This window comes from Pelodiscus sinensis, chromosome 2, assembly GCF_052426305.1.
Source record: "Pelodiscus sinensis isolate ZL-2025 chromosome 2, ASM5242630v1, whole genome shotgun sequence".
NCBI lineage: Eukaryota > Metazoa > Chordata > Testudines > Trionychidae > Pelodiscus > Pelodiscus sinensis.
In genome coordinates this window covers 241427139-241445256 of record NC_143053.1, presented here as the reverse complement: position 1 = coordinate 241445256, position 18118 = coordinate 241427139, and the positions used below count along the sequence as shown (strand labels likewise).

The window sequence follows — 18118 nt, the reverse complement described above, 5'->3', positions numbered from 1 at the left end:
ATAATCCAGTTCTGGAACTTAGGTTTCAAGGCCTGAAACCTCTTACTGCCATGCCAAGAGAGATGTTCCATCTTCGTAATCACTGTGGCCACAATGGACCTTTTTCATCAAGGTACCATGCATCACATATCTAAATCACAACAGCTGAGACATTATCAGTATTGACAACTCTTGCAAGTTTTATGATAAAATTGTAATTTTTCATGTGCTTCCTAAAGCATTAATTCCTGGATAAAGTGACTGCATAAGAATATCTATCAGCTTTCACTTTAAAAAGAAAGTAAGTTTCTAGCATGCATGGTTATGGAGAAAAGCTTGAAAATGTGAAGCCAGAACAACCTAAATGTGCAGGCTAGAAAAGAACCCAGAATTAACTATTTTTAAAACAAATCTCATAAGGCTTATACCAGTTTCATGATTTTGTTGGCATTACTCATGATTTTTGAATACTTGATATTGGGAATATTGCACCATATACCCTTATCTCCACCCACATCTAATTCTATGCCCAAAAAATCATCACAGAAGTTTAATTCCTAACTTCACCACCTTGGGGTTTCTTTAAACTTGGAAAATGTGTTGTGTTTCTGCATCTATGTGGAATGGGAAGAGGAATGTTCAGCAGTAAAGATGGTACTTCTCAAACAGGTGGAGAGGGGTCCCTATTACCTGAAAATGGTTTCAGTAAACCAAGAGACTCACAAGGTTCTTGTAATTACATAGATGGGGAGAAGACTGGTGCAAACAAACCTGATCATATTTAGCAAGGGCTAAATGGAATCTGGCATGTGTTATTTCAAGTAAGGTTCTACAATATAAAAGTAAGCCCTTAACTATACTCTGATATCAAAGAGATCAAAGCAACAACTAATATATTTAAAAAATTAAAATTCTGGATGCCCAACTTTACCAAGACTAATATTGTGTACGATATATTTAACACTTGAAAAAACTCAAATTCCCTAGTGGTGCTTTAATTGGATCAATCACTGGTTGTCACACTTCGAAGCCCCATTTTAAATTCAGATCTGAACAAAATTAAAAATCTTACTCAACTGTTCATAAAATCTTTGCCTATCATCTCCATCTCCAGTGGACTTCCATTCACAGTGGTTCAACTTTGTACTAACTATGGTGTATGACTAAGCAAAGTTAAGACAAACTATCAGAATCTTCTCTCCCACTATTCTTCTCCTATTCTAGCTTTATTTCTAAAACAATCCAATCTTTTCTCCCATTTTCATCAAGTCCCACAAACTAAACCTTCCTAAATCTGCCTCTGAACCTTAATGGTAACTTTAGTAATATTCAGGTAGAACAGCCAAATGTATGGAATGTGTGACAGTCAGGGTGCCAATATGTTGATACAAGAACATCTGAGGCCACCGATCTGGTTTTGTATTGTGAGTGCAAATTTGATGAAGCTGGAATATACATTGCTTTGGGGATCTGTTGGAAATGGAAGTGGAAGTCTTTCAGAGTGCTAGAATCCAATATCAGCAGTTGCAGAGGCAATGTAAAAGCATGAAGGAATGCAAGAGGCTTCCTCCTAGCTTCTGTAGTTTTCGGGGCTCCTGCTGAAGTTGGCCAGGAGAGATATCCAAAAACCAGGAAGAGGAATCTCAATGGATAGGTGCTGTGACTGTGGGACCTATTTCCTATGATCAGGCCTCCACGCAGAATTCTCTGGGCAGCAGGGGCGGATGAGAGTTTTGCAGGGCCCAGGACACGGGGCCTATTGAAGCGCAGGGCCCGGGGCAGCTGCCCCACTCGCCCTGCCCTATATCTGCCACTGCTGGGCAGTGTCCACTTTTAACATCTTTGAGGAGCAGCAGGCACTGTTAGGAGTTCTCTGCTTGGTATCCTGCTCTGGAGCCTGATTTTCAATCTTTGGCCTTACCTTCTGTCTGGGAGAGAGGGGGAGTTTCCATTTGTTGTCCCAAGAATTCATTTGTGATCTGGGTTCAATAGTTCCTCCCCTCAGTTGAGGGGGCATATTTTTTGTTTTGGATCACTCAAGGCCAACCCATCCCAATACCAAAACACATACCTGGCACGCTAAAGAAGAAACTAGGGAGGAGACTGACATGACAGGTAGTTGGGTGTTTTGGACTAAGGGAAACCTGGATAGCTGAGCCCAGAGCTAGAAGCCTGTCTAGAGGCAGGGACTGGCCTTACACTGCAGCCAGCCTAAAACCCAAGCTAGTGACAGAACGTATCGATCTTGGATGGTGGGAGTGGAATTCAGTTTGAAGCTGGAGATAGCCGGCAAAGTTACCAGCGAAGCCCATCTGGGCACAAGATTCAGTTGTTTATACTATTTTCTGATGGATTGCAAATGAAAGTTTTTGAGGCCCTGAGGAAAGCGAGTGGTAGAAGTGCTGACCCCAGGGAAGCACGCACAAATTGTTCTGGGGTATTTGATATCACTGCCTCTTATAGGGCCTTTTATCAGAGTCTGGTGGAAAGGAAGGGCCTTGATCCCCCTATCAACCTCCCTTCTTGTGGAATGAGCTGAGATGGAGTTTGATTCTGGGTGAAATTCAGACCAGTGGAAGGTCACCTCTTGCCCCACAATCCTGGGTGCCTTACAATGCTTTGCTGCTATAGCTCCCAGGCTGGGATGCTTAGGGTGCATATGCTCAGCAGGGCTTAACTCAAAATAAGCTTCCTGACCACACTTCCTGGATATCAATGGTCTCTGGGTTTAATCCTTTACAGGTAATTTAGTTATCTGAATGGCTGGAATGCTGGGGCAGATATAGGGCAGGGCGAACGGGGCGGCCGCCCCGGGCCCCGCGCTTCAGAAAGCCCCGCGCATGAGCCGTGACGCCACTGCGCATGCGCATGGCGTCACTGCGCATGTGCTGTGGCAAAGGGGGGTCCCGCGGAATTATGCTGCCCGGGGCACCGCAAAATGGTCATCTGCCCCTGCTGGGATGTCTAGAAAAGGATAGTACCTCTCCCATCCATCACACTTTTATATACACCAGTAAACCTGTGAAATGGGTAACCCTTCAAATAAAATGTCTTCCTCACTGCTTTAATACAACATGGAATCTGCTGGTAAAGGATGCTTTATGTTCTTTCTTCCCAACTTATCTTAAATACAAATTTCCTGCCATCTCCTTTCCCTGTTGTCTTGATGGAGCTGTACAGCTTATATGCATTGTCTTTGCCTGAAGAACAGGATGGTCAGAAAATCAAATACATATTCCTTTGTCTAAGTAAGTACTGCTTACTAAAACATGCTTACCCTGACATGCCTGAATTAAACATTTTAGCCATAATTCTAATGTGTATCCGTATCTCTTAATACTCACTATATAGCTACATCACAAAAATATTAATGATCCATGAATTATTAGTTTTCAAATGCTACATAGAGGTATATTTTGCACAAAAAATATTACAATAATGTATAGAGGGCAAATGCAGGGGTGCTCAGTGCCACAGGGACATTACACCCCTTTCTCTGCCTCTTATTAGCTTGGGGTATGTCTACACTGCATCCCTAGTTCGAACTAGGGATGCAAATGGAGACAATTGAACTAATTAATGAAGCGGGGATTTAAATATCCCGCGCTCCATTAACATGATCTCGCCGGTGCGCTAGTTCGAATCACAGCTGATTTGAACCAGGAAGTGCGCGCCGGGACGCGTTAGTTCGGACTAAAGCCCTTAGTCTGAACTAATGTTACTCCTCAAAAAATGAGGAGTAACATTAGTTCGGACTAAGGGCTTTAGTCCGAACTAACGCGTCCCGGCGCGCACTTCCTGGTTCAAATCAGCTGTGATTCGAACTAGCGCGCCGGCGAGATCATGTTAATGGAGCGCGGGATATTTAAATCCCCGCTTCATTAACTAGTTCAATTGTCTCCATTTGCATCCCTAGTTCGAACTAGGGATGCAGTGTAGACTTACCCTTGGAGACAGAAATACTGTAATCACTGAGCCAATGGCTTGCCAACCACAGGGCCCCAGAGGTGGACTGAAGACCCTTTCTTTTGTGGAGATGTTGGACTATGTATATATGTAAAACTCTTAGGGGTGAAAGCAACCTTAATTTCTTACAGGTACTGTTGCATCACAACCTCTCCTGGGGCAGAGTCTCCTCAGGGCAGGAAGTGGGGAGGAGGTTGTGATACAACAATACCTGTAAGAAATTGAAGTGTGGGGTGGAGTGCAGGAGTCTCTGGGGAGCGCAGGGGATTGGGGGAGGGGTTCTCAGGGCAGGGAGTGGGGATGTGAGGGGTGCAGAAGTCAGGGTTGGAGATTCATACCAGGATGCTGCTTGCTCTTCTCCTTCCTGTCACAGTCAGGGAGCAAGAGGAAAGTGCACAGCTCATCTGCCCTCTGCTCTCCCCAGCCAGAGTACGAGGAATGCAGCAAACTGAGTACTTTCCTCTCACACCCTAACAGTGACAGGAAGGGGAGCAGCAAGCAGTGCCCTGGCATGAAGCTCAGAGGGGGAGCATCAGCCTACCTGCCCTCCCTAAATGGCACCCTGGTATATAGGAGGCTCAGGGCTGGGGTAGTCCCAGACTAGTGGAGGGCACCCCCCAGTGGCTTAGTGCTGCAGCCTGCAGAAGAGCCCCAGGAGCCCAGCTGGGAGCACACAGCACCTCCTGCAGCCAAGTGTCCCAGACCGCCAGCTGCTTCTCACCACAATGGTGCAGCAGGGTACATTGGTTTACTCCAGAAGAGAGGAACCCAACTGGTGACTCAGTCAAGAGGGCTGAAATGCTATCTACTGAAAGGTGTATCACCACAAAATTGGAGTGATTGCAGGCAAGGAACACTGATAATAGCAAACAGCTAGGACACAGTGACCTGATCAATAGGAAGCACCACTGGTAAGCCCTGTCCACATCACAAGTGAGTTAAGTAATGTTAGCACATATAACTATCTCATAGAGCTGGAAGGGACTTTGAAAGGTCATCAAGTCCAGTTTCTATCTACCTAGTATTTTTAAAATTAACTTGCAACTGAAATGAAATGTAACTTATTCTGTTCATTCACTGTATGTGACAAGCATGAATGGAACTTACAGTTACTACTTTAGAAGAAGTAGGAAAGATCCTTTTCTTGCTAAACTGAAATGCCGCAAGATACATTACAGCCCATTTGATCTTGGTTTACATTTACAGCAAACTTTGATAAAATAATGTGCCTAACACTGTGAAGGAAACTTTTATTATAGGGCACATAGAAATAATTGATCCCAATAATTTACTTTCTAAAACAACACTTTGATTTATTGCAGTCATATTAAAGATCTAAACATACCAAAGTAAAATTTAAGTTTATAAAACATAGTATAAGTTTATAAAACATAGTAGAACTACATTACATTCAAAATGCATCATTAAAATATTTATTTTTGCATGAATAACCACATCCATTTCAATATAATTCACAAGCATCTCTTTCTGCATTATAAAAGTATAATTTGTCACCATCTCTAAAACTAGATTAAACACTGAAATACAATAATTACTTACTCAATACCAATATTAAGGTTATTGTTATTAAGCTTAGTGTTTTAGTTCTAATAAAATGTCATCTTCTCAATGTAATATTGTATTAAACAATACTGACAACTTATTTTGTTCCCAAGTTTCCCAGAGCATCTAAATCTATTAATATGAAAATCAGATCCAGCTGCATCTTTTTTAAAAGGATTCCATCATATTGAAAACAGCAATTCTGTATAAAAGTGTTGTACCTACTATAGTTACAAGCAAAACCCAAGATTAGTAAGAGTTATGTATTTGAAAACATGTTGTGCACAGACAATTTCATTGTTTCCCCGTGTGTTATTTAGTAAGGGAGAAACTGACTAGCTGAAAAGATCCATATTGCTACCAGTAGGGGAATGGGGAAAAAATTAAAACAATTTTAAGGGAATTTGGAAAACATAAGAATAGATTGTTTGTGGGCTGACCTGTCAAACTGTTTGTGTTCTTGTTTTTCAAAACAGTTAATCTCCAAAAATTCAAGTTGACAGTGTCCCTTTAATATATAAGGATTAATTTAGACTATTAAACTATCAGCTCTGGTTTTTATCAGTTTTCTGAACACAGTATATATACACTGGATACAATGTACTCAGCTGTTTTCTTTCTTTGAGAAACTGAACACCTTGTTGGAAAAGATAAGACCTTATCTTCTTGGATATATGTAGAGGGGCTTTTTAAGAGGGGTGGCCATATGTTTTCACATTTAATTGCATGAAAAATACTACTAGTAAAGAATAATTTTAAATGTCAAGAAGCAGTAACAGGCAGAATGTTTTCTTGCTGATTATGGTATCTTATAAAAACACAATTTCACAGAACAAACTTGTAATATGCAATGCAGAGGAAGGAGAAGAGAAGAATGATCTAGAGATGTAATGTTTTATCTTGCCTTTTAATTTGTCAATCCCCTATTTCTTGAAATAACCACATAAGTATTTGTTATGTAACAGGTCATCATTTGAAGATTAGCAGTGTACAGTATTGTAATTAATAACTTTTAGAATAATTTTGTACACAAAAAGTCCTGTGAGGTTCTGCAAAAGAGTCAATTTATATTTAGAAAGAGTCAATCAATAGTGAGACATATGGATCATCTATTAAAAACAAACTAAACAATTTTCCATAGATACATTGTTTTCAATGGACTCCAGCATTTAGTGTGGAAGTTTTAGTGTGTCTGTATATTTGCACTACTGTTTGTGAAGAAAGTAGAAAAAGAGGAAAACAAATGCATAACCTTCACAGCAACCAAAAAACCTCAGTGTTACATTTTGGTTGTCTTGCAGTAATTTTTGCCTACATTTGTACAAATCCTTCATAACATAGTAAAAATTAAAGTTTTGAACACATAATTAACAACATACTGAAATTATGTTCCACAGATGGATTAATAAAACTCTAATACAATGGGAGATTCTCTAAGGGTATGTCTACACTACCCTCCTAGTTCGAACTAGGAGGGTAATGTAGGCATACCGCACTTGCAAATGAATCCCGGGATTTGAATTTCCCGGGCTTCATTTGCATAAGCGGGGAGCCGCCATTTTTAAAACCCCGCTGGTTTGAACCCCGTGCAGCGCGGCTACACGGGGCACAAACTAGGTAGTTCGAACTAGGCTTCCTAGTTCGAACTACCGTTACTCCTCATTAAGTTTAGTATAGGGGTCTCATGATTATGGAGAGGTGAATTTGGGAAATTCAAGTGCAGGGTTTAGTGTTTGGAAGTTCTCTGTGAGAGGATTATTTAAATGAAATCTTAATAAGAAGACTTAGCAGGATAAAGCTCCTTGATGGTCTTCATGGGATGTTGGTTCTATAGTTGAGGGGCTCTCAATGAGTTAAGCTTAACCTAGGGTTCAGTATTGTCAGTGGGTGGGTTATTTTAGGGTCTCCCAGAGCACGTCTACACAGCAGGGTGAAAGTTGAATTAAGCTACGCAACTTGAGCTACATCAGCTGCATAGCTGAAGTTGAAATAGTTTAATTCTGCTTTTGGTGCTTTCTACACAGAAGGAAGTCAAAGGAAGAACACTCTTCCCTAGACTTCCCTTACTCCTCCTGAAATGAGGGTTACAGGAATCAGATTAAGAAGTCCTCCAGCTCAACATTATTTCAAAGTAACAGCTTCCTGTGTAGACATGCTCTTCGTTATTTCAGAATAACGCTGCTGTGTAGACATAGCCTCAGCATGAGAATGCTTGGGAATTTCTGTGTATATGGATCTTAGCATGGGTTAAAGCAGGTGAGATGTCCAGTGAGACCAGTTTAAGTACTAGAAGGTTAAAAACGTAGAGACATTGGTACATTTAGTTTGGGGTGATGGGCAGTGGGGTACTTTTAATTTGGGGGGCTCTGTGATTGGAAGGTTTCAGTGGGAGTTTTATGTTTGCGAGAGGAACTATGGGAGATGAATTTAGTTGGAGAAGCTTCTTTATATATGTGTGTGTGTGTGGGTGGGTGGGGTCATCTCATACTAATGGTCTCAATAGGGTGATTTTGGTAGGAGGCCTCAAGTACACTGTGACATTAGTTTGACGGGGTCCCATGTAATTGGTTTCCGTGGCTGAATTTGATGAGGAAGTTATGGGACTGGTGTTGAGGATCTTTGTGGGAAACCTCACATAAATGATCTAAATGGGGCAAGGTGAACTGCAGCAAATCTCGCTTGAATGCAAGACAAGCACAATGGGGACTTCTCACAAATGGTGGTGTTGGTGTAATGTCTGTCCTGATGGATTCCACACGAAAGTCCTCAAAGAGGAGGTTTCACACAACCATCTCAGTGGGGTGGATTTGGCAGGAAGTCTCTGGATTGGGGCCGATCTCACACAAGAGTCTCATTGGGTTAGGTTTTGCAGTGGAGTCTCTGGGGATGTCAAGCCATGGTCTCAGTGGAGGAGGCCGCTGCTTTCTGAAGAGCTCTATCATTGTGAATTTGGCAATAGCCTCTGCATTGGGGGTAGACTTACATGGTACTGAAAGTAGGGTGAGTCTGTGGGGGTCTTTCAGGAGGCTCTGAACATGGTGAGTGGAGAGAAACTGGGGGAATCACACATGAGGTTCACAGCAGGTTGGGTTGGGGGAGGGGGAGTCTCACAAAAGGTGCTGGGGCTCACAAGGAGGCGTCCAGCAGAGCTACAGGGCACTGGCTGGGCGGCTCACATGGGTCTGTCGGCAGGGGCAACCTCTGAGCAGTGGCGGGCGTGTGCGCTGGGACCGAAGCCTCACATGAGGCGTTCAGCGGTGGGGGGGGAGGGCTTAGAAAGGGGGGGCTCACGGTGCGTTCAGTGGGGGGTCGGACATGGGGACCATAGCGGGGGGGGTCTCACATGGGGCATTCAGCGGGGGTCGCACATGGGGACAAGCGGGGGATTGATGGGGGGTCTTACACGGGGCGTTCAGCGGGGGGGCTGCCCCGATGCCCCCCGTTTGCGGTCGCCGGGCGGCCCCCTCACCTGCGAGCTCCCAGCCCCCCCGCCCGCCCCCGGCCCGGCGCGCTCAACCCGGCCCCCCGCAGCACCTACCGAATCTGGCCTCGGCGGCGGCTCCGGCCGGGGGGAGCTGGCTGAGCGGGGCGGCGGCGAGGACCGGCAGCAGCAGCAGCGGGAGCATGGAGCCGAGCGCCCCCATCATGCCTGGCCCATCGCAGGCGGCTGCCCGGTCCGCTCCCTCCGGCGCTCAGTCCATGCTGCCCGCACCGGGCTGGCTTCGCTTCCCAGCGGCTCCCTAGCTCCGGCAGCAGCAGCTTCAACACCCAGGACAGCTACCAGCGCCGCCCGCCCAGCCGGCCCCTCCCCGGACTCCCTGCCAGGCAGGCAGCGGGCGGGGGAGTCGGCGCACAGGCGCCTCCTCCCTGCACCTGAATGAGCTTAGTGAGGCCGTCGCTTTCCATTGAGTCCCCGGCCAGCACTCCCGCCTGCCTCCCCTCCCCCTGCTCTGGGGCTGAGGGGCTCCCGCCTGCCTCCCCTCCCCTCCCCCCACCCTGCTCTGGGGCTGAGGGGCTCCCGCCTGCCTCCCCTCCCCCCACCCTGCTCTGGGGCTGAGGGGGCTCCCCCGCTCGCCTCTGCTCGAGAGGGTTTTCTCTAGCTGCCACTGCCACCCAAATGCTTCTAACCCCTCTCTGCCCTAGAGCGAGGGTCCCTATCGGGAAACATTGGTGCTCGAGGTGCATGCAAGAGCAGGTATTTAAAACACCAAAGAAGAGCCTCCGTCTAAAATGGGACTCAACCTGCCCAAACATGGGCTTCTGCCAATATGGGCTTCTCACCTTCGCCCACAAACACCGCTGACATCTGCTCTGCTGCCAGAAAGACATTTTTCCTTCTAGTCTCCTTTCTCCATTATGAATATTATTTTACAGCAGCCAAACTAATTCTCACAATACACTAAAGAGGGACCCCTGCCCCGCAGTTTAGGATCTCTCAGCCCCTTTTCGTCCCCCACAATGTTTTGCCTGGGATCCCCTTTTTCCTATGGGCACTGCCAATATTTTTGCTAGGTTTCCCACCAACATTGTCTTCCTACACCCTCCCCCGCAAAAAAAAACCCCACCCCTATATCGAGGCAAGAACAGTTCAGCTTGCTTAATTTTAAATCAAAGGGAACCCGTTGTAGAAAGGGGGGTGCTGTACATCCACCTCAACGAGATTTGCTTTTCAAAAACTTGCAACTTCTCAGTGAAGACGTTATTCGTCATCCAGAAGCATGTTGTGAGCCCACAGATGAACCCTATCTAGCAGGGCTGATTTGGAAATATTTGGAGGAAGAATGGCTGTGGCTCCATTATAATCCTAGTTACCGCCCTCTCACAGAATGGCTGGCTATAAACTAGGGGCTAGTAGGATCTCGCAAGAACCTCTGCTACGCTCTTCTCATCACTTCACCGTTGGGGGGGGGGGGTCCCTTAGGGTGCCTAATTTAACAACCAATAAGTCTTTCACAGCTACTCATCCAGCTGTCCTGCGCTTGCCATCAAGCCCAGCGGTAGAACCCTTTTCCAGCTGTGCTGCGTACAAGCAGCTAGACCCAATACCACATGCTGTTAGTGACTTCATTCATGTATTGGTGCTGGGCGTTTAGGTAAGTTTTTTTTTCTCGCTTTAGCCTTTATGCAAATGACCTTCGTTATAATTTCATGACCTCTCTTCTTCCTCTTTTTACTAGGCTTGAATCAGTGTAGCCTTTCATTCGGAACTTTATGAAGGGAAATAAAGCGTTAGCAGTCACTTATCCTAGATCTGAATCAGCAGCATACATCCAGACAGAGCATTGCATTCTGGGACCCGTAGTCTCTCTGGCTTGCTCTTCCGTATTAAAGTTTAAAGGAACTGCAATCTCCTTTCTCTTATGCATATTTTGTGTAGACGCTAGCGTTCCTACATTTTGTCTTTACCAGTAATGTCTGAGTCCCTCCCTTACAAGGTAGAAGTGATAGTTATGGGCGTGGTACAGGCTTGCTTGCTTCGTACTTAATCGTGGTGGCATAGATGCAACGAAAAGGACAACTCAATGACGTTTTGGAAAGTAGCAAGTACACAGAAGTGAAGTACATCACTATATTTATTTCACCAAGAATCAGGGAGTTTGGGGACGGGAATACCTAAAAGTGGAAAAAGCAACAATGAGAACAGACAGTAAGACAGAGCGATGAAAGTGCTGCAAGATAAATTAGGCTTTTCTCATGGGTCATGCAAACCATTTGGCTTTAAAGCCAGCAGCAGAGGAAACAATGAAAAAGGCAATGTGAATACATAGGAATGTACAAATTATGACTGAGTTAGGAAGGGGCAAATGTTAGGCATAAGGATATAACAAGCTGTTTAATGTAGCACAAGATAATAACAATAGTGTAAATTATTGTAGTTCCTATTGTTTGCCATGAACTATCTTCATAGCCATTACACATTTATTTATGAGTACAATGTAGATTACATTTGTGTATGTTCTATAGATAAAGCAATTGATAAATTACATGTGGAATGTTACCAAAATTCAATAAATAGTATGCTTAGTATGCAGGTGACTGGAAAGATTACACAATTAAAATTTAAATTGTCTGCAAAGACAATTCATCAAAGAAAAGAGAAATAATAGGAAATCTTTTAAGTACACAAAGCCAATGAAGAAAAGAGTAAGGCCTCAAAAAAGAGGATAAAGATTGTGAATTGACAGGTGAGGTAGACATTCCAAAACTATTAAAATAGCCAGTATAACAGGGTTAGCATCCCCTTTGGTTGGGTGCTGTAAGGAAGAGAGAAGGGCTGACCCATGGAGCTGCCAGGAGGTGTTGAGAACTATTTTTTCCCATAGGTGTTGTAACCTGAGGCACTCATGAAGTCAGTGCCCATGGCCTTGATCAAGCAGTGTCCTTTTCTCTTAGGCCTCAAGAGTCTATATTCATCTGTGCTCCTTTCAAGTAGGGCTCCCTCCCCCATATCTCACTGTCTGGAGAGCGCTGAGCTCCTAGCCAGACTTTGCTCTGATGTCCAGAGGCTACTCTCCCAGGTCTTGGAGAGCATGTTCATGGCCCCTGGACTCACTTTTGCCTTCTGGGATTTGGGGTCTCGGTATGCTCAGCCTCTGATTTTCATAATCGTACACTGACAGGAGCGAGGGCTCTTTTTTCCTCCTCAGTGAACAGGAACTCTTTGATGAGCTGCTCATTCTTGAGCTTGTGCTCCCTCAGTTATTTTTCTGCTGTCTCCAATCACTTCACCATGTCTTCTTCCCTTAGGAGGGACCTCATAAAGCCCACATGCACTAATCCCTTCCATGTCTTTATCACAGCCCTCCTCTTTTGCGTCTTTCAGCTAGGGTGAATCTGTCAGGGCCTCTGTGCTAGTTTGCACACTGGGTATTTTAGCCTGAGTTCTCACACCATTCTGCTGGATCCTGAACTCTGCCTGGGTCCCTGCTATACTTTGCAGGCGGGAGCCTGCCTGGTACAGTGCAGAGATCAAGAACCTGATAGAAGTTTGGAGGGAGGCCTCCAATGTCCATGATCTCCACCCTAGATGGAGGAATGTGGCCGTCTACAGATGGATGGCCGACACCCTGGCCACCAAAGGCCACATCCGAACCCAGGAGCAGGTATGGATGAAAACCAAGGATCCGCGGCAGGCCTATTCCACGGCCACAGGGGGCAGCTCCCAAACAGGGGAAGACCCAGACAGCTGCTCCTGGACCCCATCCTGGAGGGGGCGGGACGATCCGTGCCCCCCATGTGGTTATTGACCCTGGAGCAGAGGTCCCTGACCAGGGCACAGAGGAGCAGGAGCCGCAGGAACCCAGAGGGAGTTTGCCACTCAGCCAGGACCCCTGAGCCATCCCAGCGGACCTGTCGCCGGTGTCATCCGAGGCCGCAGCAACATGTGAGTGCCATCACTGTCCCCATCTGCGGGGGCGGGAGGGGAGGGAGACCAGGGACTGCTTGCATGGGCCTTGCTGGCCACGGCTCACGCAGCAACCTGTGCATGTGCCGTGCCACCCCTGGGCACATGGCCCCAGCTGGCTGCCACACAGGGGCCTTGGCCTATTACCCACACGCATGTATGTATGCAGGCACATGAAACTACACAATGCCCTTGCTCCACATGCCCCCTCTATGCAGAGGCAAGGGACATCTCCCCCCTCACACATGCGTGCGTGCCTGCGTGCACGCGCACACACACACACACAATATACAGCACAGGGGCATGGGTGCAGTCCTAGGCCAGCTCCCACTCCCGGGGACAGCAGGCCATCCTGAACATGGCCTGTGTGCAAGCACATTGGCTCCAATGATGCAGAGACCTGCTGTCCTCACCTTGCAGAGGGGGGCTGGGCTTCACCCACTGTGTCTCCAGGGATAACTGACCACTTCTCTTGTTTCTTCACAGCTGCAGCAGCTGCAAGTGCAGGGCACACCACCCCGCCCAGGATATCTTCAGGCACCCAGGCACGCAGCAGGCTGACCCATAATCAGGAGGAGTACCAGTGGCAGCACCTGGCGATACTGCGGGGCCTGCACCGCACCCTGGACTACAGGGTGCATGAAGACCTGCAGCTCTGGTGGGAGAGCTGGTGGGAGCTGCTTGCCTAGGGCCATGCAATCTGCGACCACCTGCAGACCGTGGTGCACAGATTGGTGCCTCCTGCCTCTCCAGCCCCTGCTGCCTCCCCAGCTACTGCTCCTTCTCCCGCTCCCATTTCTTCCTCCCCGCTCTCCCTACCAGCCCCACCCACAATACCCTCCCCCCCCTCCGGGGATACCGAGGCCCCCGCACCCACAGTGCTGGGACACAAGTGGGCCAGCAAGACCCGCAACCCTGAGCTTCTCCCTCTTCCTCCTCTTACCTCCCACTTCCAGCTCCCTCCTCCCTCTGCCCAGGTTTACCACTCCCCTCTCTCACCGTCTCACGTCCCCTCTCATGCTCTCATTCCCCAATTTGTTCAATAGAGTTTGTTTTCATCCACACTTGTCTTTATTGTACATCAGGAAGGGGGGTTAGGGAGGGGTAAGTAAAAGGACATGAGGGTGGTAAGGCACAAGCCCAACTGGGGCTCACCAGGGAGACTTTAGTCCTCCTCCAGGTGGAAGCTCTCCCACAGGACCTCCCGGATACGGACAGCCCCCCAATGGGCCTCCCAGCTGGCAGCCATGTGGGGCTGTGTATACAGGCCTACCAAGTGCGTGGCCTCTGCCATCCAGTCTGGCAGGAAAGCCTCCCCCTTCCTCTCACACAAATTGTGCAACACACAACACACTGCCACCATGTGCGGAATATTCTGCTCGGAGAGGTCCAAGCGGGTGAGGAGGCATCTAAAATGGGCCTTCAGCTGGCCGAAGGCACCCTCCACCATGATGCTGGCCCTGCCAAGCCTGGCATTAAAAGTCTGTTGGGAAGGGTTGAGGTGTCCCGTGTAGGGCTTCATGAGCCAGGGTTGTAGGGGATAGGCTGTATCCCTCACCAGGCACACAGGCATGTCCACATCCCCGACCCTGATGTGGTGCTTGGGGAAGAAAGTCCCAGTGTGCAGCCTCTGGCACACGGAGGAGCTGCGGTACACTCGCGTGTCATGTGCTTTGCTGGACCAGCCCATGTTAATGTCCACAAAGTGGCCCTGGTGGTCAGACACAGCCTGCAGGATGATGGAGAAGTATCCTTTCTGGTTTATGTACATGGAGGCCTGGTGGTCCAGGGCACGGATGGGGATGTGTGTCCTGTCAATTGCCCCTCTCCTCCCCCCACAGTTGGGGAAGCCCAGGCCACCGCCAAACCCCTCACCACGTCCACATCAGTGAGGCAGATGATGCTGCAGAGCAGCACTCTGTTGATGGCCTTGACCACCTGCAGAGGGACACACAAAACCGAGAGTCACTGGGGTGCCAGGGTGGCTGAGAGTGCTCCTTCCCCACCACTGCCCTGTGCCCCCACTCCCGAGGAGCAACCCCCCCCGAAATCCTGGCCCCTGCGGGCAGTCCTTAGTGCGGGCGGGACAGAACAAAGGGGACTTGCACCACCTCCCCGCCCTTTTCCCTAGGGCAGCCCATCCCCTCCTTGCATCCTCCCACCCCCGGCACAGTGGCCAGAGATTGCCATACCTGCATGAGCACTGCTCTGACGGTGGATCTCCCCACGCCAAACTGATTCCCCATGGATTGGTAGCTATTCGGCGTGAAGAACTTCCAGAGGGCGATGGCCACATGCTTCTGGAGGGGAATGGCGGGCCTCATGTGCATATCCCATTGCTGCAGAGCAGGGGCAAGCCACTCACAGAGCTCCATGAAGGTGTCCTTCATCCTAAAATAAATACTAAAGGGAAACATCAAAATTACTCCAAGGCAGGCTCCATTAATGTGAACACACAAGCTAGACTTAGAATCCAGGAAGCACTGGGGAGTAATCAGTTCGAATTACTCCGGGGAGTAGTTATTTCAAAATAGCAGCTCCAGAGCATCCATACTGTGCTATTTCAAAATAACTATTTCAAAATTAGTGTTACTCCCTGAAAAAAGCAGCAGTACAGATTTAGAAATAAGCAGCCCTTTCAAAATAACAAGCTTGGTAGTCAAGTATCAGAGGCGTAGCTGTATTAGTCTGAATCTGCAAAAGCGATAAGGAGTCCTGTGGCACCTTATAGACTAACAGATTTATTGGAACATAAGCTTTTGTGGGCAAAGACCATGAAAGCTTATGCTCCAATAAATCTGTTAGTCTATAAGCTTGGTAATGTGGACGCTCCACTTATAAATTCAGCCTAATGGGGTGTAATTTGGAAATAAATCCCTAGTATAGACCAGGGCTAAAAGAATAACAGCTGAACTAGATTTTTTTTTAAAGCAAGGAACTTTAGTAAAGGAGTTTCAGATACTGTGAAGTGATCAAAGAATATACAGGGATCAGCATTAGGACTGAGTTGGTTAATTTTGTACTGATAGGTAATGACATAAGAGGAGGAATGTACAAGAAGGTGGAAAAAAAATGTCGATGGGAGATATGCAAGAGTAGAAGGTAGGGAATTGAGGGAAAAAACAACAGAAAAGTGGTTTAGTCAAAATAGAAAAAAAATCAGGTAATAGATCCAGGGATAAAAAAGATGAAAAAGGAAAATATTCTGAACAAATAAATAATACTAAATAGTTTTTCAGGGAAAAACACTATGAAGAATAGAACAAATATTTAAAGGTATGAGAGAGTTTGATGGAATAAATACTCTAGAATATGTAAACAGAACTAGTATCCTGAGTAATTATTCTTTCACTATGACTAGTGAGGTAATATTTGAAAAGCCAGAACAGTACACACACATACACAAGAATTACAGGGGCTGTGTTCATGTGTTTGTGCAGGGTGGAGTTATGTTCCACGTACTTCAATCTAATATTGGAGAACAAATCCCATTGTCAGTTAATATAGCTACAACAAAGCAGAGTATATACAAAAGGTCAGTTTCAGCAATTTAATGCAGTAGTTGACATTATAAAAAAGTATTTTCTTAAACGAATAGCATCAAAATTGTATTCTTCAACAGCTAGTCAAATCTTCTGAACAGGTGCAGTGCACATTATCTGTTCTGTTAATGGATCCAAAAACTGCAAGGATCTACCAAGTAGTTTATCTTAGATAAATTATATGGTTTAGCAACCTATATATCTTGCCACAGCTTTAAGATGTTTTTTGCATGAGAGAACATGAGAGATATTTATTTGTGGGATATGTGATGGGTTGGACCCCCTTCTGGGGTGAAACCTGATTTATTGGAGTCCCACAGAGTCTGCACATTCCACCAGTCTGGGCTCCCTTACCCTGTCCTGCTGCTCCGCCTCACACAGGTTGGGACAAACTCAGCAGTAGAATCACAGAGAATTGGCAGTAAGTCCATGTGGGAAAATTCAGCACAGGGAATGCTCAGCACTGGAGTGTAAACACCCTCTGGAATATAAACCCAGAATGATATTTTCTTGCACTATATAGAGATCTATACAGCATAGTTTCATGAAATTTCAGCTTTTTATGTCCCCACCTCAGTTATGAATTGCCCAAACTGGTTATAGAATAAACAAAATACAAGTTTATTAACTACAAAAGGCAAATCTTAAGTAAGGAAGTCAGGCAAATATAAAAGATAGCAAACAGAAGTAACCAGATTAATGAGCTAATAAAACAAACACAGACTAGACTTATTACATTAAAAATGGACTATAAAGTCACTTCTCACCTTAAATGTTTTACGCGGGTTGCAGAGATTATTGAAGGAAAACTGAACTGTTCCCAGCTTAAATCTCCAGGTGTACCCTTCATGGGTTGGCCTCTCTCATCTGGATCATCATATTCAGTAAATACCTTTCCAATGATATCTCATGACCCATATTGCATAAAACATAGCTTATTTATGCCATACTCTTATAACAATATTTCTATGAAGAATATGGAGAGTAGTGTAATAGATGGACCCACAAGATGTATGGAGCTATGTTTGTGCTCTATTTGGGTTCGCTTTGCAGTGTCACTTCCCTCTCATGGATGCTGGGGTAATCTCTTGTCTTCTACACAGTACATAAAACATTTGTTTACATTAGTAAGTGCTGGAGGATTAGCTAATCCACTGATGTGGTCAGTGGTAAAGCCATTGCAGTAAAAGTAAAGGCTGTTGGTGATGATGTTGTGGAGGGCTTCTTTGAGATCCCAGTGTAGAGTGCCTGTTTGAAGGAGCGTTGGCCAGTGATTTCTTCGATAGTCTGGTGGTTAGCATTTTGGTGACCTACATAAACTACTCTAGCAGATGTAGTTTGAGCTAAGTGTCCCTGGATTTTCAGTTTAGAAAAGAGGAGACTGAGGGGGGATATGATAGAGGTATATAAAATCATGAGTGGTGTAAAGAGGGTGGATAAAGAAAAGTTATTTATTAGTTCCCATAATAGAAGAACTAGAGGACACCAAATGAAATTAATGGGTAGCAGGTTTAAAACTAATAAAAGAAAGTTCTACTTCACACAGCGTGTAGTCAACCTGTGGAACTCCTTGCCAGAGGAGGCTGTGAAGGCTAGGACTATAACAGAGTTTAAAGAGAAGCTAGATAATTTCATGGAGGTTAGGTCCATAAAAGGCTATTAA

The 18118-nt window shown here is 46.0% G+C and overlaps 1 protein-coding gene across 1 annotated transcript in view; it reads right to left on the bottom strand.

The window, feature by feature from the left end:
* PTPRN2 (protein tyrosine phosphatase receptor type N2) overlaps positions 1-9406 on the bottom strand; it is a 944343-nt gene extending 934937 nt beyond the window's left edge. Inside the window, exon 1 of the mRNA XM_075922745.2 lies at positions 9047-9406. Within this exon, the coding sequence (XP_075778860.2) occupies positions 9047-9155 (109 nt within the window). The 5' untranslated portion in view covers positions 9156-9406. The remainder of the gene's footprint in view (positions 1-9046) is intronic.
* Between the last annotated feature and the right edge of the window lie 8712 nt (positions 9407-18118).